General features: G+C 35.8%; 1 protein-coding gene and 1 non-coding gene across 2 annotated transcripts; both read right to left on the reverse strand.

Annotated features, from left to right (window-relative positions):
* Nucleotides 1-73: 73 nt before the first annotated feature.
* TMEM167A (transmembrane protein 167A) lies at nt 74-24161 on the reverse strand. The gene is made up of 4 exons (XM_055146568.1): nt 24040-24161; nt 14168-14277; nt 9132-9166; nt 74-4032 (listed from the first exon to the last, which is right to left on the reverse strand). Exons 1-4 carry the CDS (start codon nt 24040-24042, stop codon nt 3962-3964), a joined length of 219 nt encoding a protein of 72 aa, XP_055002543.1. The 5' UTR covers nt 24043-24161; the 3' UTR covers nt 74-3961.
* On the reverse strand, nt 11386-11527 carry LOC129401064 (small nucleolar RNA U109). The gene has a single exon (XR_008628083.1). It is a non-coding gene; the product is annotated as a small nucleolar RNA U109 (small nucleolar RNA).
* Nucleotides 24162-24227: the final 66 nt, after the last annotated feature.

The raw sequence follows: 24227 nt of genomic DNA on the forward strand, positions 1-24227 counted from the left end.
TCCCACCTTAGTAAAAAAGTGGAAATTTAAACTTTCTAACCACTTTCATTCATCTGACAATAAAACAAGGAGACTCAGTTCATTTTGATTTTATTAAACAAGTTATATAATAGTAAAATGACTACCTGTATTCTTAAAGTCACAAGAAATGTATTTCTACCTCCCTTGCTTTTCTCCTTATACTGTAGTAACAATTCTGATTATTTTGGAGCAGAATCATAGAAACCATGGAAAGCAATGTAGAAGTGACATAATCATAAAGCGATTTTCAGAAGATAGTGTTAAGTTATAGATTAAAAACATTTGAGGTTGTGTAGTACTCAAAATGCTGATTACTCAGATACTTGGTTTTGAACACTTACTTTACTAGATTCCAAAGAAATGATGAATGGTCCCTAAGAATTTTTTCTTTCTTGCTTTTCACTTTACTATGATTCAATGTCTCAAAACCTTTGAAATGAGTACAAGCTTTTAGTGCAAAGCTTTCTCTGAGACACCAAGGAAATGTAGACAATACAGCTACCTCGGCTTCTTGGCAGCTGTGTACTTGAAATGCTGGAGCTGGAGTTAGTTAAGAATTACTAAAGAACTCCTCAGGGGTAAGATATGCAGTTCAAGTGGTAGAGAAAATGCAGAACATGTTCAAACCCATGGGTATGATGCCAGAGCACTGCCTGTGTGAACCCCACAACTGAAAAAATAAATTCTAAAAATACTTGACTGTCCAAACTGGTTAGTTGCCCTTCTCTTGTGGGTATACCAGGGTATTCAGGCCCAAGCTAAGGTCGGCATAAAATCTAACTGTATTTACATATTTTAGGGAAGTATTTATTTTTTTAATATTTATGTTATACAAGAGGGAATACATAGTCAAGTCCAATTGAGGTAGGTAACAAGATATGGGGAGGGGAAGACCTAGTAGTATCAAACTTCAGTCTACCTTACTAAACTTGTCTTTACATTCTCCAAGAGGCAAAACTAGGTACTCCCTCGGTGCCACTGTAGCTTCTGCAAATCACGCTAAAGCTCACCTTAACTACTGCTTCTCCATAAGTTCATATTCCTGTCCTGTTTTATTGCAGAATCCTGGCATCTCAGTTATAAATGCTATCATACTGCCTGTAAATAATTTGATATCTCACCCATTAAATTATGAACTACTAGAGGGAAGCTATATACTTAAAAAATCTTTAGTGATAATAAACAGGATATACTCCATAAATGCTTCTTGAAAGAATGGTGAAATATAAATATACTATTTACAAATGTTAGGTCTTTTTCATAAAATTAGGCAAGATCAGTTTGTAAACTTTGAGTTTTTCCATTCAAGCTTCTATTTTGCCCAATGATAAAACTAGACTGATCCCCAAATTTCTAAGATTAAAGTATCTAATATAAATTATTAATATGCCTATCATGAAAGGACTATTCTAAAATCGAAAATGAAAAAAATTCAGGATGACTGGCATAGCTGCACAACAATTAACAATACACTGAACTTGACTTTCAGCCACGAAGGAATTTAACAGAGCCCTTTAATTGATGATCTTTTAAGAATGCCTGGAAAGAAAACAACAGTGTAGGTAAGGCCAAATGAGCATCAGCACAAAATAAATTTCAGGAGAGCGGGAATGAAAAGATCTTGGAACCAAGAAGGAGGTTAAGAAGAGTATTTCTGAGCCCTCATCATCCTATACAGTTCTTAAAAAAACCATGAAATAGGTAGTTTGTTTGATGTTTAGATTGATTGTTACCCCAGCTTTTTGGCATCCCACTGTCACACCAAAACCACAAAGATATCTGAATATTCTCAGGGTTTAAGACTACCTTCTGGCTACAAAAGACAATTGAGTGGAAGTCTCTGATAAAATATATTAAAGCAAATAGTAACAGCATGTCTTTTATTTTTTTTAATGGAACACTTTCTTCCCAAATTCAAAAAGAGCTTATATTTTGAACAGTCAAAATGATTTATGTCCAAATTAAGCTGCTTTCTACTTTGTTTAGAATTTACAGGGCTCAAGTGATAGTACAGTGGGGAGGGAGTTTGCCCTGAGTTTGATCCCCTGAGCACTGCCAGGAGTAACTCCTGAATGCAGAGCCAGGAGGAACACTGCTGTGTGTGACCCAAAATAGCAAAAAGAGAGAGAGAGAGAGAGAGAGAGAGAGAGAGAGAGAGAGAGAGAGAGAGAGAGAGAGAGAGAGAGAGAGAGAGAGAGAGAGAGAGAGAGAGATTTTACAAATAATAAAACCATTTATATTATCACACAATTGCCAAAGAAACTATTTTCTGACTACTTTCCATCTATCTCCTCTGAAATGTAAAATGTCTTAGAACTGATTAGCTAGAACATTCTTTCATTTTTCAAATCATTTTATTATTAGCATAAAAAAGGTTACACTGTTTGGAAAATTTAATTTCTAACAGTGCTAGAATAACAGATGACCACTCAGAAAAAAAGACTCCAAAAGGTGACTTACTCTGCACATGTTTGAGTGGATATTCTGTAAATTCTTAATGTTCTGTTAAGCACAGGGGACAGTTCAGAGTAAGAACAATGATCACAATTTGAATGTGTCTAAAAAGCAAAATCAATTTCTTCTAACTAGTTATAAATGGGTGGTGCTTATTTCCATATTATTATTATTATTTTTGCAAAACCATCTACCTAAAGCCATTTAAAAATTATTTAAGATACTTTTCACTACCTAAAAAGAAAAAAGTTTTTGTCTCTTATGGGGCACATGAGACTATTAGCTACTTAAAATTATATATAATTTTGAGCTGAGATACTTAAGTTTATCTTAAATTTTAATCAGATTTTAATTAATACTTAAAAGGTGTTGACTGTTAACGTAAACTTTAGTCAACATCCCAATGTTTCTCTTGTCTCCACTGAAAATTATTTAAGGCCTGCCATTACTAGCATGGATCAAAGAAACGAGCCATGTAAAAAGAGAAATAGATTTAAAAACTGTTCAACATCACTTACTAAATTACACACAAGATTCCAGTTGACACACAAAACATAAACCAGATTTAAAGTGCTGTATTAACACACATACACAAACACATAACAAAAAAAACAGATACAGTTTGCATTTTGATTACAATTAAAAAAGTGTTTCATTTTAGAAGACCTGACATTAAGAATGACAAACACATATCGGATTATCTTACTATAATTGTTGTTCTATTTTGCTCTTTCATTCTAATAACAGCATTTTTCAGAGACTATGAGTTAGCTGTCAAATTTAGTTTAAGACTTTATCCACATCTGACCAGAGAGGTTTCAGAGGTTACTGCACCAGTCAGCTCTCCTAAACTCTTTTTATGTCAAATAAGAACATTTTTTGAACACTACTCTTAAGTTACATTTTATTTGCTTCTCCCTTAAGAAATGTATAGGCTTATTTTAAATAGATTAAACACTTGTAATAAACTATAGAGTTTGCTAGTAGAGGTACTCTGGTTAATGCTCAAAATGGTCTGTTGAGAGGAAAAGCAAGCATTACATTAAATAATGCAACTCTTACCAATACAAATTGAAATTTTTCTCCAATAAAAAAAGCTATTGTACTAAAAAGGTCTCATAAAGATTTACCATTTTCAAATCACAATGGAAGGAATTTTCTAATTCTGTTTTCTAGTATGTGCCCTAGAAACCTTGCTAAACTGGTATCTGACACAGGATGACACTAGTAGAATGTAATATTGTGGTGATTGCATTAAAGTTAACTGTTACAAAAACATGCAACTCTTTAAATATTAAATGGTTATCTCCTAATTATTATATAGAACATTGGTCCAAAACATAAAAATAGAGAGCAGCAGCTGGAAATTTATCTCATTCAATGTTCAGAGATAAAAGGGTAAACCATCTGTTTCATTATTATCTGTAGACAAAGTCTTTTTTCATTATAAAATTTGAAGACAATTAAGTCCTGGCATTTTGACAAGTTACTGGATGAAGAGGATGCTGAAGGCCATCACTATACAGCACACTGCTACATAAGGACTCTTTCGCTCACCTGTTTAAAAGAAAAGGAGATATTGTTGATTAACTGAGTGGCTAACATGGGTATGATGAGGCTATTACTATAGGAGAGAGGAACATTCAAGATGCAGTTCTTGCTACTGAGTAAATACAGGGCTGTATGACTCCATCAGTTATTTATATGCTGCTCTGAAGGTGCATCAGAAAGGAAAAGAAACCGCTGCATAATTAATCCTGGTTAATATGTTTGGACCCCTCTGGTAGAAATGGTTTCTTCTCTGACCATGATATGATGTTGAAAATCAGATTTAAAAGGCAGCTCTTTGTCAGTAACTCTTTCCTTACTTACCGTAGTTAGAAAGCAGTGAAAGTTCACTTCTGGAACATGGCAGTCCTAAACACACCCTTATCTACTAAAATTCTTAAGGTGACCATTTTCAGAGCTTTACATTCAAAGAGTGCCAGTGTTAATAAGCCTGTTAAGAGTTAGTTTACTACTGGGGCTGGAGCAATAGCACAGCGGGTAGGGCGTTTGCCTTGCACGCGGCCGACCCGTGTTCGATTCCCAGCATCCCATATGGTCCCCCGAGCACTGCCAGGAGTAATTCCTGAGTGTAGAGCCAGGAGTAACCCATGTGCATAGCCAGGTGTGACCCAAAAAGCAAAAAAAAAAAAAAAAAAAAAAAAAAAAAAAAGAGTTAGTTTACTACCTATTCAATGACAGTATTCATTAAACTTAGTTCACACATCTAATAAAAAACTTGGTATTTTTCTATCTATAGAAAAATCACTTTTCTAGTTAAAGAAAAACCTAAAAAGTGAGCGAATATTCAAACTGGAAAGGCTTTTAAATTTATCTTTTAGAAAGTTCTTTTTTTCATCCTTTAACTGAGAATACTGTAATTTACACATGGTCTTCATTTTCCTGTTTTTAATTTTCTTAAAAGAGACTGCCATGTGGTAGAGTTAAACATCTTTGGTTGAACTCCGGTAAGAATGTTACTTCTTGTCTGGACTTATGCCTATATAAGTGAATGTGAAACAGTTGCTATAATGTGATGTGTAATATGATAAAATAATTTGGCTGGGCCCTTTCTTACTATAACTGCATCCTTTTTTGTGGAAATATTCTTTAAGAGAAGACCATGTGGTTTCTTAGCTGTATATCAACATGAGTATTTTCTAAGCCACTTTGCCAGAATGAAAAGATAATGCTTTTACTTAACTGGCAAGAATGAAGAAATGAACCTTGGCACTCATAGTTGAGAGAAAAAGGGATATAATAAATGGCCAAGCCAAAAAAAAGGTGACAGATTATAAAAAAATGTAACATCACATAAAATAGTCAGGAAAGTTACACAACAGGTGTTTTTAAAATTTCTATTTTTTAATGATTACTATTATTTAATAGTATTAGTCTAACAAAATGATATTCTCTTTATTTCATCAAATTATCTTTGCTTTTGCTATAGCATTATCTTTTCTTTGCAGTTTGAGGTATTCTTACCACTGTATTTCTTGACAATACACTTTCTTTTCCTGAACAACCGATTCTGAAGTAAGCAGTTTGACCTACATATATTTACATTTAGTCATTGAGGGTGCTACTTTATAAAAATATTCCAGTTTATTTTGATGTGCTTATAATTTCTTCAGTTATTTCAGAGTTTGAAGGTATCAAGCATAACTGAATTTGTCGTTTAAAAAATCTCTAAATCTACATTGGGTGTTCTCAATTTTAGCACTACTGATGTCTGGTGCTAATTTGGATGTGAGGCATTTTCCTGTATATCACTGGAAGTATAACAACATACAGAACCATGCCCACTTTATAAGACCATCAAACTCTCTGCAGATATTACCAAATATCCTGTCACCTGTGTCCATGTATCTGTGCTTAACCAATCTTCCTACAGAGTGATATTCTCATAACAATCACCAAAAAAGATAGTAGCACTGTAGCACTGTCATCCTGTTCACTGATTTGCTTGAGCGGGCACCAGTAACGTCTTCATTGTGAGACTTGTTGAGCCCGGAAAGCTACTGAGAATATCCCACCTGCACGGCAGAGCCTGGCAAGCTACCCGGGCGTATTTGATACGCCAAAAACAGTAACAACAAGTAATCAAAGATAGTGAGGACAAAAAAATTGATGTAGAACAATTTTACATATTAAAAGCATAGTAAATTATTTCAATAGTCAATATATTGAAATGAGGGCCCTGAAAGGGGTACTTTACTGTGCAGTTTTTCATACTTAATATTATACAGCGAGAAAGCTGACAGATTCAGAAATCTCATAACAAATTTAAAGACAACTTTTATGTAGTTTAGTTTTATGCTTACATCTTTCACTGTTAATAGCTTAAAGGAAGGAAGCAAAACATTATCAAAATTATTTCAGTGGTGAACACATGAATCTGAAGATACTTTGAGGAATCTGAAATTTCTACAATTACATTTCTAGTCCTTAGCTGAGACTAGGTAATACCTGTATCTGTAATTATCATAAGACATATTAAGCCATAGATAGTCTTTAGAAAAAATTCTAGGTATTACAAAAGTGATTTACGTTTTATATTTTATTCAATTTTATTTTTTGTTGTGGATTACCTTCTAAATTTTCCATTTCTCTGAGAAATGAAAACTAAAACACAACAATAATGCAAGAATGCAGCTCAACTAAAGAAGATTAGCAAAACCCATATCTTATTAAAAAGAATTAGAATTTGGGGAATTCACAGACTATATGCTAGGTAGCATATAGTCTAACCCCACTCCGCCCCAGTCTGACAGCATTGCCAAAGATAATATTTATCAAAGATAATTATCAGATATATAATTATGTGTAAATATAACATTAAAAGAATACTAGAATCAAACTTCTTTTTGGTTGTGGTGGTAAAGGGCCAATGCAAGAAATTCCAAAGAAAAGAAGAAATTCATTTTTTAGCTTTTTTCTTTTTTTCCTCTTTTTGGGTCACACCCGGTGATGATCAGGGTTACCCCTAGCATGCACTCAGGAAGTACCCATGGTGGCGCTCGGGGGACCATATGGGATGCTGGGAATGAAACCTGGGTTAGCCGCGTGCAAGGCAAACACCCTATCCGCTGTACTTTCACTCCAGCCCCCAAGAAATTCATTTTTAATCCAACAATTTTAAGTATATTGACCATTAGTGCTTTTTACAGGTGTAGGTATATTAAGAATAACTGATTATCCAAGAATATTGATACATCAAAAGAAAAAAAGACAGTAACATACATTTTAAAGTATAACTTACCAATCATTTGAGAATCTATTATATGTTGGGCAATGATGTATATTATATACATAATGAAACAAGAGTATATTGCTATCTAATCATAAATACCCTTAAGTTCTATAGAAGATATATTTAACTTTAACCCAATGAGAACAAGTTAGTTGTGCTCATTAAAGCTCAACACTTTAAAAAAGATAGGGCCATACCATTTATGCTCTTCCTAAAGGTATGAGCCAGGTGCTTGAATATCACTTGGGCCACAACTGGAAGTGCTTGGGGTGCCATGTGGATTACCAGGGATTGAACTGAAAATCTCAAGCATGTGTTTTCCATTTGAGTTAGCAAGCTGGCCTCAAAATAACTAGTGAGGAGGTTGGAGCAATAGCATAGCAGCTAGGGCGTTTGTCTTGCTCAGGGCCGACCTGGGTTCGTTTCCAAGCATCCCATATGATCCCCTGAGCACTGTCAGGGAGTCATTCCTGAGTACATGAGCCAGGAGTAACCCCTGTGCAATGCTGGGTGTGACCCAAAAAGAAGAAGAAGAAGAAAAAAAGAATCATGGCCTTACGCCAGGGAAAATAAAAAAATAGCTAATGATGCAACAAAATATTCTATGACTTAGTATAGCACTGTTGTCCCATTGTTCATCGATTTGCTCGAGCAGGCACCAGTAACGTCTCCATTGTGAGACTTGTTACTGTTTTTGGCATATTGAATACGCCAGGGGTAGCTTGCCAGGCTCTGCCTGGCAGGCGGGATACTCTTGGAAGCTTGCCGGGCTCTCTGAGAGGGACGAAGGAATAGAACCTGGGATGGCTGCGTGCAAAGCAAACGCCCTACCCGTTGTGCTATCGCTCTAGTATATATTATACAAAAGATAGATCTGACATGGTTTATAAACATGCACCCATAAAACACATTTGTCTTTAACTTCCTTAAAATATGGAATGTACAGCATTTAATAAATCTTGCTTGTATATTTCATCTCTTATAAGGCATCGAAATGACATCTGCACTTATATGTTCATCGCAGCACTGTTTACAATAGCCAGAATCTGGAAAAAACCCGAGTGCCCTAGAACAGATGACTGGTTGAAGAAACCCTGGTACATCTATACAATGGAATACTATGCAGCTGTTAGAAAGAATGAGGTCATGACGTTTGCATATAAGTGGATCAGCATGGAAAGTATTATGCTAAGTGAAATGAGTCAGAAAGAGAGACAGACATAGAAAGATTGCACTCATCTGTGGAATATACAATAATAGACTATAAGACTAACACCCAAGAATAGTAGAAATAAGTACCAGGAGGTTGTCTCCATTGCTTGGAGGCTGGTCTCTCATTCTGGGCAACTCAGAGAAGGGAACACCAAGTAAAATGTGGTTAGAGGTCATGTGGGGGAAAGATGATGCGGGCCGAATATAGACTAGAGACTGAACACAATGGCCACTCAACACCTTTATTGCAAACCACAACACCTAATCAGAGAGAGAGAACAAAAGGGAATACCCTGCCATAGTGGCAGTGTGGGGTGGGGGGAGACGGGACTGGGGAGGGGGGGAGGGATGTTGGGTTTACTGGTGGGGGAGAATGGGCACTGGTGAAGGGATGGGTTATCAAACTTTGTAAGGGAGAAACATGAGCACAAAAATGTATAAATCTGTAAATGTACTCTTACGTTGATTCACTAATTAAAAATAAACTATTAATTAAAAAAAAAAGGCTTTCAAGAGCTGGTGGAACTTAGTAACTTTTGCAAATATATATAAAATTATGGAGAATACAATTTAAAAATCTAACACTTTCAGTGAATGTGACTTAAGTAAACTGGAAAACAACCTATAGCACTTAATAGACACTTACCAATTCGGGCGCACTTCCAAAATATGCCCAACAATCTGCATAAAATGAAAGAAGAAAAAAAATCAACAGAATATAGGAAAAAGAATACCTTAGTATTATAAGGAAAATTCATTATATGAATTTTCACTTATGTGCTCTCTTACTTATGTACTCTTAAAACTTGAATACATGTGCTGTCAAAGGTTAATCCCAGAATAAATTAATATGAATGGCCTGAGATTTGTAAAAGGGCTATCATATGATTAGTCAACTGTAAGTACTTCAGCTCCAAAAGCAAACAAATATATGCCAACTTAAATAAACATGAATTTTGAGAAAATGGTAAATCAATTCTGGCTTTGGATGAACTGAGGATAAACCACTGGCTTTGGATAAATTTTGACATTAAAAAATAAAACTCAGAGCTGGAGCGATAGCACAGCATGTAGGGCATTTGCCTTGCACGCGGCCTACCCGGGTTCGATTCCCAGCATCCCATATGGTCCTCTGAGCACCACCACGGGTAATTCCTGAGTGCAGAGCCAGGTATGACCCCACAAAAAATGTAGGTTCTATGTTTCTTAATTTATAATCATGAAGTCTTCAATGATAGAATTTATGTAACTATTATTCAAAAAAGATGAATTAAAAAATACATGTTTTCAATATAAATAGAAAATACTGTTTAGGGATACTATATGAGTTAACTAAAGATAGTATTTAAAACAATTCTCTAAAGTCTAGAATGAAGATGCCCATTTCAATTATTCAAATTCGTTTGGATTAGGTCATTAAACCACAACACTTAAATTTGAGCAAAATTTATAGTAGATTTCTTTTTCCATAAGAGATGGCTAGCTAGCTAATGTTGCTATACCTGAATGGGATAGAAGAAAAACACTAGGTTCAATTAAATTTTACATAGATTAACCTTAGAAACATAACTATCTGACCTCAAAGCAAAATGTTTCTTATTTCAGAGTAAAAAAGAAATGCAGAAAATGTTTATTTTGAAGAACAGATAATCTAAGGTGAAATAATTTCATTATAGGGATTAAAATAAAAATCAATAAAATAAAAGTCATATATAGTCCAGAAAATACCATTGACTAGTGTATGAGCCAGACTATACTCTAATTTCAATATTGCTTACTTGGTTATATAAACAACTTATTTCCTCTCTTTAATAGAAGCTACTAGTTGCTAAACAGATGAGTTTTTACTCACAAAGTTCTTGGAATAAAATTTCATATTATAATTAATACCTAGCACAGCGGGTGGGGCGTTTGCCTTGCAAGCTACCAAGAGTATCCCACCCGCACAGCAGAGCCTGGCAAGCTACCCGTGGTGTACTTGATACGCCCAAAACAGTAACAAGTCTCACAATAGAGACGATAGTGGTCCCCATTGGAGCAAATTGATGAGCAAAGGGATGACAGTGATACAGTGAATTAATAGCTAATAATTCATTTAGTAGACCTAAGTGAATACGTGACAATAACTCAAGATAATAAAAGTTATACTTAAAGCTTCTATTTCATCAAAAATGGAAGACAACTCCTTAGTGATCTGCAAAGCTGTGTCTCTGTGTCTCTAAAACCTTACTGACTACTGTAATATTGACTAAAATACTGACTAAAATCTACTGAGGGACACGATGCAGGACACCTGATTTCCTCTGAGGGCATGCACAGGTCTTTCCAGGTTTGAGATTTTACAAATAATTCAAAATGTCAGTAGGAAATTGGTACAATTTTGAAAGCTACTTAAATTGAAAGAACAAAAAAGTATTTTCTTAATTCTTATTTACAAAAACATAGAGACTTTATTAGTTGATTAAAAAAAAACCCGATCAATTATGCTGCTTTGGCTAGAAACCATTTAGTTTATCTGTTGTTGGTGCTATAAGGGGCTGTGGAAATTGGAAATTAGGCAAAGTACTAGTGTACATTTTCTGCTGTTTTAAAGTTCTTTAAATAGAAAAAATTCAAGCTATTTTCAAGAGTAAAGTTCATCAAGAACACATCAGTCTATCTAAAATTCTCTAGTTAAGCATGAAAAACACAATAAAAGTTTATTATGAATTTCATAAAAATATTTCATAACAAAAATGGCCTATAAAAATTCTTGTACAAAAATATTTGTTACTGTGCAAGTCAATAGAAAATGGGCCTTAACATTTAAATAAATATAAACAAAGATTTAAAATGCTTTCACTTGACACTACAGCATATATTTAAAAACATAAAAGTAGACATGCTATTTATTTGATTACTTGTGTAGGAGAAATATACTACTACTCAACCTCTACTGTAAGGTTGGTAGCCCTGAAAACTCCTTATTTGCTTTTTAATGTAGCATGTTATGGATGTATTCCTGCCCCTAAAAGAAAGAGAAGCAGGCATTTCCACATGCAATATACTTTCTTTCTAACATTATTCAACAAACTACGACATTCAATTCTACCACGACACGACTATTCTTTGATAAAATACTTATGGTCATTTCATTATAGCCTTATAAGAAAAAAACAATTCTAGTTGACTTAACTTGGTTTTTATTTAATGTTGTCTGGTTTAAAATTACTGATTCTGCAGTTGTACGAGAGCACAGCAAGTATTAAGCAAGCACAGTAGAGGGTCTGCTTTGCAGGCAGGCAACTGGGTTCAATTCTTGGGTCTTCCTGAGTCCCACAATAAGTGATCCTTTAGCACAGACCCAATAGAACTCCCTGAACACAGTCGGTGTGTCACAAAAAACCAAGAAATAATTGCTGTTTCTAAGAACATTTATTTTAGTGCATATGAGAATTCCGGGCTGGAGCGATAGCATAGCGGTTGGGCTTTTGCCTTTCACTCGGCCAACCCGTGTTCGATACCTCCGCCCCTCTCGGAGAGCCCGGCAAGCTACTGAGAGTATGGAGCCCGCACGTCAGAGCCTGGCAAGCTACCCGTGCGTACTGTATATGCCAAAAACAGTAACAATAAGTCTCTCAATGAGAGATGTTACTGGTGCCCGCTCGAACAAATCGATGAGCAACAGGATGACAGTGATGAGAATTCCAAGCAATAGATTTAAGAGTATATATACTGATTTCTACCATTAACTTTAACTACCTCTTACAATAGTTTGGGGTTGCAAAGAAAGCGAAGGAGGATTAACAAATCTCTTGGCATGGGGATAAAGGCTTCCTGAAAAACTAAGCAACAAATACGATTACATATTTTCAACAAAAGAACATAATGTTGATGATTCAGTTCAACAGCTGAGAGGAAAAAGTTACATGAAGAAAAAACAATGTCTGCAAAAACTAGTGGGATACTGTCATAAAATTAATGGACAACACCTTTTTTCATCTTTACTAGGTCAAATAAAATTCTTCAGACTAACAGGTTATAAACCGTAATTTATAAAAGCAGGGCTGCTGATTGTCAGTATTCTAAGTTAGCTAGGTGTTCAAACAACCCTAAAAATTAAGGAACAGTAATAAAATACAAATGATTGAGAGAATATTAAAACCCGAATCTTATTAATAACCCCTAAGGAACCAAAGGAAAAGTTATTGTGAGCACTGAGCTAGAAGCTAAATGCCAAGCACTACCAGGATGGTCCAATCGACCCCACTCTAAATGAAATAAAAATAAAAACAAAGAAGATATTGGACATAATCATTTTTTATGAAATTTACTATTTCATCATTTTATTACTTAAAATGATATATAGGTTAGTATCAAGGTAGAATTATAACTATAGAAACTTATAGCTATATAACATGGCAAAGAAAGTTTAGTTTTTACCACAATCTTTTAGATTATTCTATTCCATTTGATTAAGATGTATTTCTGTACTGTATGAAGTTAATTAGTTAAGTTTATCACTTAAAATAATTAAAACCAGGTGAGGCTAGTATCAAGACAGAATTATGACTATTAAAAATCTATAATTATGAAACAGGGCAAGAAAAATACACTTCTTGCCACAATCTTTTAAAAAATATTCTTCCTTCTAATTGAATAATATGTATTTCTGCAAAATAAACATGGTGTTTTATTTACTTTTTGTTTGGGGGTTACATCTGGCAGTGCTCAGGAATGTTTTCTTGGTCTCTCTGTTCAAGGATCACTCCTGGCTCTCTGCTCAGGAGACCACATGTGGGACCAGGGGTTGAATCAGGCTTGACCACATGCAAGTGACTTAACTGCTGGTCCTATTGTGCAGCTCCCTAATACACGGTGTTTTTAAAAAGGCATGACTGAGCCAGAGATGGTAGAGATTGTGGTACTTTCTTTGCATTTGGCAGATCATTGGCATTGAATGTGGTCCTCCAAACAGAGCCAAACTGACATGAACAAAAGAGTCAGAAATAGGCCGAAAGTACCACTGGGTATTGCCTCAAACCCCCAAATAAACATTTTTTTAAAAAAGCGTATGACCATAAATCGTTTTAACTCTGTACGGTTTTCAAAAGGAAATCTATAATTTAATCTAGACAGGAGGATGAATGCATTATGGCACGCCCAAATGTTTATTTTTATACTGTTTTAAGTTAAATACATATCCAAAATGCTTGCTTTAAGATAAAGTACTGAGGGCAAAGTTTAAATGGTGGGAGCACAGCTTAGCAATGTTCCATACGATAATCACAGGGTCTCTGGAACATCCCTCTCCCCCCAGAAAGACACAGACAGGGAACCCAGGTGATTGTGTACTGGTTGTGATAATATCATTATTTTTATGAACATGTGCTTGAAAACTGCTTTCAAACTCTAACCAAATGTATTAATTATTCTATAAACACTAAAACAAACACTGCCAATTTTATCTCTAGTTTAGATAAAAATCTGTCACATTTTACAATGATTTTTACCAGTCCAATACATTGCAAGTAACTTCTAACTTTTTTTTTTAATAAGAAAGCATAAATACAAGATTTTTATAAACAAAGGGAGAAAATAATGTACAAAGCTAAGTTCCACGTAAGAAATTATTTAATGATCTCTATGAAACTTTATATTTATTGTCTACAAGACAAGTAAAGTAACTAGTCAGAAACATACCCAGTTTTATTTCTGTCCAGGATACTGGGTGCTAAGGATCGGATATAAGCACAGGTACATATAAGCAGCAAGATCACTGTCAAAAGACTCTGGAAATTGAAAATGGCAGACTGAAAAGAGAAAATGAAAAATTAGTACAAGGAAAATTACATCATTAAAAAAATAGCCAGGTTAATTCCAATTAAATATCACACTTTATTTTTCCCCTTAAAAAAGGCAAACTGAACTTCTGATTAAAGGATTTATAATAGTCAAGATGTATAAAGCACTGATTAGACTTACCAACAAAAAAAATCCATTGGCCCCAGCCATAAATGAGATGAGTATATTAACAAACACTTCCAAAGAAGAAATGGATGGCCAGCAGGAATATGTAACAGTGCTCATTGTCTCTCAATTAGAAAAATGCAAATCAAAACAATGAGAAGCCTGTGAGAATGAAACATATCCAAAAAATAATCTGGAAAGAGCAAGTGATGGCGGGGTTGTAGTGAAAAGGAACCCTCATCGCCATTTTGTGAGAATGTCATCTGATTCAACCTCTATAGACAAAATGGAGAACGCTCAAAAAAATAAGAATACTGGGGCTGGAGTGATAGCACAGCGGGTAGGGCGTTTGCCTTGCACGCGGCCGACCCGGGTTCGAATCCCAGCATCCCATATGGTCCCCTGAGCACCGCCAGGGGTAATTCCTGAGTGCATGAGCCAGGAATGACCCCTGTGCATTGCCGGGTGTGACCCAAAAAGCAAAAATAAATAAATAAATAAATAAATAATGTTTAAAAAAAAATAAGAATACAACTCCCATATGACCCAGCAATACAATATCTTGGCATTTATCTTCCAAACACAAAACCATTACTTTAAAAGGATATACTATGCACACCTATGTACATTGCTGCACTCAGTAGAATAGCCAAGATATGGAAACAACACAAATGCCCAACTACACCAACTACAGATGAATTGATCAAGAGAAGTTATGGAATATATATACAATGAAATATGATGAGGTTCTGAGAAAAAAATCATGCAATTTGCTGCAATATGGATAGAACTAGAGGCTATCATGCTGAGTGAAGTCAAAATGAACAGGACAGATGCAGAATAATTTTGCTTATATGTGGGATTTAAAGGTACACAATGAGGTAGCAATGAAGATCCAAAGGCAACATTATAGGGAACTGATGCACACAACTGAGTTGGGGAGAGTGGGAGGAGGGGAGTTGGGTACTCTGGGGTGGGTGGTAATGGGTACAATGGTGATGGGTATGGTTTTGGAATTAGGTCTATGAGAAATTATTATTAAGGTAAGCAGAAAGATGTCTGGGAACATATAAAGCAAGAATCATAACTGTGTTGTTATACTTTTTAGTTATTTAGAACTAAAGATAATAGAACATCCTAAATTAAAAAAAAAACATGAAAACACAATAAAATGTCATGGATCCAAAATGGCTTACCAAAGCTCAATACATAATGAATGTTATTAGTTAATGCTACTAATTATGTATTAATATATGCCCAGAATATGAGATGACACATGCAGTCAACCAGTTCTTTCAGGGGTTGACTCTGATGGTAACTGAATTATTAGACTCTCTAAGTCTCTTGGTCTTAATAACTATAAAACTGAATGGCAGAGTGGGAAGGTAGACATATGCTGGTAAAAATTATTTTCATTTCTGAAACTTCTTTAGAAAAAAATGTTCTAAATTTAAGCAACCATGCTGTATGCATACTTTAAGCATACATGCTGCCTGGTTCTAGGTAAAAAAAAAAAAAGTATTGGCTTACTCATTCACTGCTGATGCTCAAAAGTCATTAAAAAAGTTTAACAGTAAGAATTAAAGAAAAGCAGGTTCCACAGATCTACCTAATATACCCAGATAAAAGAAAATGGTGGGCTTAACTCAAAATTAAGCTCAAATGTCATCTTTCTCAGCAAGTCTCCTTGTATTCATCAGTTTCTTCTATTTCAAGTAGTATTTACTTTTGCTTGCACTGTAAACTATTATACACTTATTAAAATATTAATGAATCTCTAGCATCTGACCATGTGGTTACTACAAAGTTGAAGTCCAAAAAGAAATGGCTAATAAAACAATTTTCTAAAAATATGGGATATAAAGACATTTTCATTACATACAAGTGGAAAAAATATATCATTGTAATATAGCAGTCTATAAAATTCTTATTTGGTAAACTTAGGGAGATACAGACCATAAGAAAACTGAGTAAGGTGCCTGGGTATAAAATTAAAATATTTAAATAGTAATAATCATAATCAGATTAACAATAAACTTAACAAGATGTGAGAAATGCTGATATTAAAGGTAAACACTGAAAATGTGAAAATGTTAAAGAATGTAGAATAGGATTTGATGTATCAGACTCTTGCATTCAAGGGTAATAATGGAAAACTAATCTATAAATTTAAAGTGAAATCAATACCAATAATTTACTTGTTGAAATACAACTCATTCTAAACTCCATATATGGAGAAATAAATAAGTCCATTTGTTATTTTCCTATAAAGTTATTTAAATTAACAATTTTTCTATGTTTTATCTTTCTTCCCTGAAAATTTTATTAAAGAAAATTGCTTACATGATATCTGAGGTTGGTTTTTAAATAATCCAGAATATGTTTGCATATGTTGGGGGAAGTGTCGAGTAGATGACAAAATACTGAGTACATGAAGGCTCATTATATACAGTCTTCTACCTTTTTAAGTTCAAATTTTTTTCATAATAAAGGATTTTTAAAGGGCACTTTAAAACATGCTTATTATTATAGAAATGGGTATGTATATATGCTTTTGTGTGAAGACATTTATAAATGAAATCCATTCATAAGTATGCAACATATGATACATGTAACTTTGTTTACATTTTATAGACTTTAAATATTAAACAATCTTAGGTGGTAAAGTCTTTTAAGATACACTCATGACATCTAAAACTCTCTGGTCAAAAGAGTTTTCTAAACTTACAGACATTAGTTTACCACTGCTTAACCTACCTAACCACTCCTTCTAATGTGTAGCATCTGTTGTCCGTTGATAGTGAATTTTAGTCTCAGGGTTAAAGAAAACAGATGTTATTTCTCAGTAGAAAAATAATTGGGGGTTACAGTGGGTCAGTATTACTTAAGGATGAAGTTAAGAAAAAAGCATATTTGAACGCTGAATAGGGGGAAAATAATTTAAAAACTAAGGAAAACTCAAGCACTGTTTTCAGTTCTTTTTAGATTCCTTAAACATGAAATCTTTCTCAAGGGGCTGCTGTATTTTTGCAAATGTCATTTGTTTTTTCATGTCCCATGGTATGACAAACTTATACTCTAGCTCTCAAGAATTAGCCCTCCAAGAAATCTTCCCTGTTCCCATTCTCCACTGTGAGTGAGGATCTCTCTATGTGTTTGTGTTACAGACAGCACTTACCAAACCATGTTGTAGGCTTTTCTCTATTGTTTTAAGGTTTTATCAAACCAATAAGCAACACAGTGAAAAGCAGTCACTGACAAATGAAGATGAACTTTAAAACTGCCAATAATGAACAATCTAACAATTCAAGGGCATATTTAATTCCACATTAACAATGCATGTTATAAAAAATGAAAATGAGAGTGCTAAGTAAAATATCTTGTTAACCATTCAAGAGAAACCTCCATATATTGCTTTACATTTTCATATACTTGGTAATGCTATTTGAAAACTCCAAAGGAAGAAACAGTATTCTTATATTTAAGAAATCAGGTCATGAAGCCAGAGAGACTGGATAGCAGTACAGGAAGAAGGGCATAGGGTGCTTGCTTTTTACACAGCCTACCTTGTATCCTGTAATACATGGTCCTTAGGGTTCCACCAGGAGTGATACCTGAGCCCAGAGCCAGGAGTTAAGCCCTGAGCTCTGCCATGGGTGTGGCTCCCCCAAACAAAGCTACTGGTATGTTTGAAATAATTCATTTTACTGTTCAGTATATCCAAATGAATACTGGATATTCACAAATCATTACTGTGTACAATCATTCTGAGAAAATCACAATGTTAGAGCTTTCAAAATTATGAAAAGAATTAAGATTTTCACTGGGAGTATACTATTAGGAAACGACTCACCAAGGACTTGAGATTAGTTGATATAAGGCTTAAAGTCCAAACGTGAAATTATTTTAAATATCAGGAATATTTTTTCAGTCTCAAAAACTTAAAATTTAACAAAAATACATAACTTTTTGTTTTGAATCATTACTGAATGATGAAACTATTATTCCTCAAGCCTGAATATAAGAGTAATAATAAATTTAAGATACTGTTTTCAGGTGTATATAAAAATACTCCTAAATAAACCACCTAAAATATTAGAAATAGAGGGGGAATAAGAAAATGATCAAAGCAGTATTCAAGTTGAAGAAAGACACTATAAAGAGCCAACACATACAAACATGTGAGACAATGAGTGGTAACTGACGGGTTAACTAGACGTAATTTACCGAACAAGCTGTTTCATTAAATTCAGTGTTTTTAATCCTAGGCCATCTGAACACCATGTACCTTATTATTTTGTTTTATATTATCAAAACAAATTGTTTAACTAATTTGCTGACCAAGGGCCTCTTTACTGATATATTAATTCCTCCAGCTGAACTGAAGTTCACTTTAGAAGAACTGAGTAGCAAAGACATTTAAAAAATTTTAAATAGTAGCAATTTTACTTGCCTTAATACTTATTGCATCTACAAAAAGTGACTTATCCCTCTGTGAAGATAGAAAAGAACTTACAAGTGACATTACTGACCTAACTGTGATAAAAAAAATACAAAGTACTGGAAAAGTGGGTCAGCATTTTTATCATTTACAAATCTAGGTCAGGTCAGCATTTTTCAGCTAGCTTCTACTTGTGCAAAATTGTACATTCATATAAATGCTATAACTGTATCACTATAATCTCTTAAAAGAAGAAAAAAAAATCTAGGGATGTTAAACCTGTTAGTAAGTTTGTAAATGCACATACTCATGCACACAAACACCATTGCCCTTATGTGAGAGATAGTGAAAAGATTTCCACTAGCACAAAAAAAATATTAGAATTTTCATTTGCCCATTATTAGCACAGTAGTGATAACTGAGCACAGAGCCAGGAGTAAGCCCTGACCACTGCCAGGTGTAGTCCACCATCATCCCTCCCCCATAAACTATTAAAGGAGGAAGTAAAGTCTCACTTTTCTTAAAACTAGAACAGTGAGATCAAGTAGGTAGTCCAGTTCCCACCCTGCCACTGTTCATCTTATAAGTGAAATTAAATAAATCACTTGAAACCTGGAATATAAGTCAAGGTCCAGAAGACTTAGAAGACTGGCTGAATAGCTATAGAGTTTCAAAGTTCCTGTACTTTTTATGCACAGTTAGCATTATAAACCCTTATTACAGAAAGTTAGCATACATACTAGGTGATTACTCTAGTGCAATAGTTTTTAAAGTATAGTTTATGGAATTCTTTCATGTGTTTATGAAATCAAAACTATTTTTATCGAACTATTAAGATATTTGTATTTCTCTGTGATCACATTTACAAAAGTAACAATAGTAGCAGATTTATTATTACATTAATGAATTTACCCTGCCATCCATCCAGTGCAAACAAACCTTGTTTTTCCTCTTGAGCTTTCTATGGAATTAACTGAATTACTGTATTAGGAAAAGGACACAAAATTTGACAATAACTGTCAAGTTTAAAGCTTTGCTTTATATTAATGTGACCTTGGGCAACGTAATTAAACTTTATACATATTTCTTCACATGTGTGATGTGACCAGTAAGGTCATATTTTTATTTATTCAATAAAAGATCCTGTGAAAGGACCTGATGCTTAACCAGTATTTCTTTTTATTTTTTTTGGTTTTTGGGTCACACCCGGCGATGCACAGGGGTTACTCCTGGCTCTTCACTTAGGAATTACCCCTGGCGGTGCTCAGGGGACCATATGGGACGCTGGGATTAGAACCCGGGTCGGCCGCGTGCAAGGCAAACGCCCTACCCGCTGTGCTATCGCTCCAGCCCCTTAACCAGTATTTCTTAACAGGCGAATCACAGCTCAGTAATGACTTCCAAAATAATTTTCTTCTATGTCCTTTTCATTCAACCTAATAACTATTGTCAAAGTTGAGGAATTCAATCTTTCAATCTTCAACTGCTAAGAATGCTATATTTGTTTCTTAACTGGTTTCAAGACATAATCTTCACTTCAAATATATTTTCTATATTAGCAGCTTTATAAAATCACAGCATTCTTTCCCTGTTCAAATATATTTATCAAAAACACACAAATGGATACAATAGAGACTCTGGTTTGATCCACTACATACAGTGCCCCAAGCATCATGATGACTGAGCCCAGAGCACAGAGCCAGGAATAGTTCCAGAGAACAGCTTGGTGAGGCCTCCAAACCAAATCCAAAACCAAAACAATAACAACAACAAAAAAGCAAAAAAACCCCAAGCAAACAAAAACCCTTTATCAGGTAGGAAATAAGCACTGTCATAGCACTGTCATCCCGTTATTCCTCGATTTGCATGAGTGGGCACCAGTAATGTCTCCATTGTGAGACTTGTTACTGTTTTTGGTATATCGAATATGCCACAGGTAGCCTGCTAGGCTCTGCCGTGTGGGCGGGATACTCTCAGTAGCTTGCCGGGCTCTCCGAGAGGGACGGAGGATAGAACCCCGGGTCGGCTGCGTGGAAGGCACATGCCCTACCCACTGTACTATCAACCCAGTGTAGGTAGGAAATAAAACATATCAAAATATAAAGTCCTTAGTATATCATAAAACCTTCAAGATCTGATTTCAAATTTTCTAGTGTCATCTATTTCTAGTATGCTCTACTTGTATTCAAGCCATACTTTCCAAGAAACTATTCAAAATCATGCCTTTTGTCCTCCCAATTGCTATTTCTTTTGTCTATCTAAAGAATACAGAAGCTATCCCAGTCTAGCTAATGACTACTTTTTTGTTGTCTGCTCATCTTTAAGAAACAAGTCAGGAATCAATTCAGTCTTGCAGACAAGAATTGAGGGGAGTGGATGGGAGGTCCTTAGGATACGTGTGGGAAGAAGCACACTTTAGTGGTGGACTTGGTTGGAAAGACGTATGCAGAAACTTCTATAATTTACAATATTGCAAATCGCATGTTACCAATAAAAGTGGTAGTAAAAGCAGTGACAGTAGGCAGGTAAGGCTTGCATTTGATTGACCCAGGTTTGATTCCCAGTTCCACAACAGTCCCATGAGCTTTTTTAGGAATGATCCTTGAGAACAGAGCCAGGAGTAAGTCCTGAGTACAGCAGATCACAGCTCCCAGCCGCCCCCCATATTAAAATCCAAAGAAACAAACCAAATGTTATCAGTGGGAATTAATTATTGTGCTCTTAACATTTCCTAATCATCTCTGATATATTTCTTACATTTTTTTGCATACAATGAAGGCAATGGTTACCAAGAGTTGTGAGAATTAAATGAGAATACAAGTAAACCATTAAACACCAACAGAAGAAGAAATGATATCTCCAAGTACTTCGTGGAAGCTGGTAATTTTTCAGAAGTCATTTGGCAGTCTTAGAGCCCTATTTCCATTCATTTTACAGATCCTTCTATGTAGTAGCAAATAACACATGAAATCACTTAATCTTCCACACAATATAATGAAATCATGAAATCAAGTGCTATACTAGTGGGATACCATAGGTAACTACACATAACTAAGGGTATTATAAAAAAGCACTAGAAAACAAAAGGTAAGTCTTACTGGAAAGAACTGAGCTAAGATGAATTTTGAAGCAAGGAGATCAAGGTATTTTGAAGGTTTTCTCAAAGTATCCACTCATAAGTAATATAATTACCAACTGTTCTATTTTAATGGTTATATACAGTGACTAAGCTTTTTTAGGGGAAAGTGGGGGGAAAAAGATCTGTGGTACTATTTTTCCAGCCCCAGCTGATTATATTTTAGGTGATTCATTAACTAAAAAAAAAATTCGCTAACACATGATAAATCAAATTAAGACATTATCATTGTATTACCTCACTTGTCAAATTTAGGTGCTCAAAAACAAAAAGAAAGCTGCCCCATAGCTCTTCCAAATATCGCTTAGTTCCTTTAAAATGTTAATAAACTAAGATTAAAGGATCAGAGCGGAAATGAAATACTAATTGCCTGGCAATTGTTTCTATTACTCAGTATGGTAGACTAGCATATTACACCAAGAGCAAGAAATCACTACCATATTTTACCTTCACTTATGGGATTTTGATTAACAGGATAAAGACTTCTGGCATCTAGACATAAAAATAGTATATTAAGGGGTTGGAGAGAGAGTACAGCAGGTAGGACACTTGTCTTGCATGAGGCTACCCCTGGGTTCAATTCTCAGCATTTCAGAAGTGAGTCTTGAATGTAGAGACAGGAATAAGCCCTTAACTGCAGGGGTGACCCCAAAACCAAGCAGCCAACCGAAAAAAACCCAATAAAAACTAACATTAAGATAATACCATGGTGAAATAAAAATGTATCTTGGATTTGAACAGTTAGCTTCCATGCAGACATAAAACCGTTCTCTACTTTTTAAACTGAAAAAGGAATAGAGCTGTCTGATTTAACGGCATATCCATTACACCCAGAGTAAAGGTACTGGTGCTGAAAAATCTGGAGAATCTCTGTGGCCAGGCAAAGAATCACCTGCCACCACCTCCAGATGATAAACACTATGAAACAGGCTGTGATTACTGTGCCAACTAGAGTCAAATTGTTGACATGAAGCAAGCAACAATAAATGTTGTTGCTGTTCTTTGCCGGATTCTTCAGCAACTCCAGAAAAATTTCATGAAAGACGAAATACTTAGATCCAGGGTCACAGTTATTAAATAGAACACCTGCCTTGTAAGCAACCCTCAAATACATGCTTAAAACGGTAATGCTTGGCAAACGAACGCCATAAATTGAGATCGGGTTTACTTTTGAATTTACCAAAATTAGAGCGAAACGGCCTTAAGAATAGCTTTGATGGTGTTTTAACATCAGTACAAGCCCTGCTACTGTTTTCACAGGCCCCCTGACTCCTCTGATTAGTCCACTTTTCTTAGCTAGGAAGCATTTCTCTCGAGAATGTCTGTGAGTTTTTACTGCAAGATTTCCTCTAAGAAAGGCACAAACTTAAAGGAGGTGGAGAGGAAGGAGGGCCAGATATCACTCCAAGAAATTTCTACAAGACAAAGACCACCTCTGCAGAAGAACCCTAGTGGAGAGGACGATAGTTTTATCTTCTTGGTATTTTATCAGCACCCTGCAAAGAAACACCTTTAAGGTTGAGAGAGCGGAGCCTAGGGGCCCCCAAGGGCCGCTGGTTGAACAGGTGGAAATGAAAGCGTGGAGTTTGGGGAATAGAACAAAGACAAATAAAACCTTGGGGGGAACGCACACAGGGAGACGTGCTGTAAAGACCAAACAAGCCGAAATTCCAACAGGCTCCACCGCCCCAACAGCCACGTAGAGTCTCTGGAGTCGACAAGGTTAAGTCAAATCAGCTCATCTCCTCGACATACTTCGGGAAAGTGTCCTAAGCGCGAAGGGCCGGGCTTGGCGACCCTGGGGTCTTTCGCGGGGTGGGGGTGGGGGGGCATGTTTCGCGCCCTCCCAGCTGGGAGCACAGAGACCCAAAGATCCCGGGCCTGCAGCCCACGACCCCCGGGGAGGCAAAGTGGACACAAGGCTGCCGGGGCTCGCGCAAGTCATGCTGCCGCCCACCCTTCCAGCCCCCGTTTGGGTCCCCGGCCCTTTCAGAAACAGTCGCCGCGACCCCACAGCCCCTCTCTTACCATAGTGAGGCCGGCGAAGCCTCAGCCACATCACCCTTCCGGGCCCAGGGCGGAAAAGGCGTTCACGCCCCGCCTGCCCTTCTGGCTCCCTCCCGCCGTCCGGTTGGGCCCATCAAAGCCCCGCCTTGTGAGGAGTGTCAGTCAGGCTCTGGGATAGGCTTCTCTCTACCGGAAGAGGCGGGACTCTC

This window comes from Sorex araneus, chromosome 1 (genome assembly GCF_027595985.1).
Source record: "Sorex araneus isolate mSorAra2 chromosome 1, mSorAra2.pri, whole genome shotgun sequence".
Taxonomy (NCBI): Eukaryota; Metazoa; Chordata; class Mammalia; order Eulipotyphla; family Soricidae; genus Sorex; species Sorex araneus.

Bases quoted from the DNA above. Each gene is read 5' to 3' on its own strand.
- TMEM167A (XM_055146568.1), bottom strand. The intron at 9,167-14,167 runs GTATGTTTCTGA...CATTTTATGCAG, and splicing joins CTGGACAGAAATAAAACTGG to ATTGTTGGGCATATTTTGGA. The intron at 4,033-9,131 runs GTAAGTGTCTAT...TCTTTTAAACAG, and splicing joins TTGGAAGTGCGCCCGAATTG to GTGAGCGAAAGAGTCCTTAT.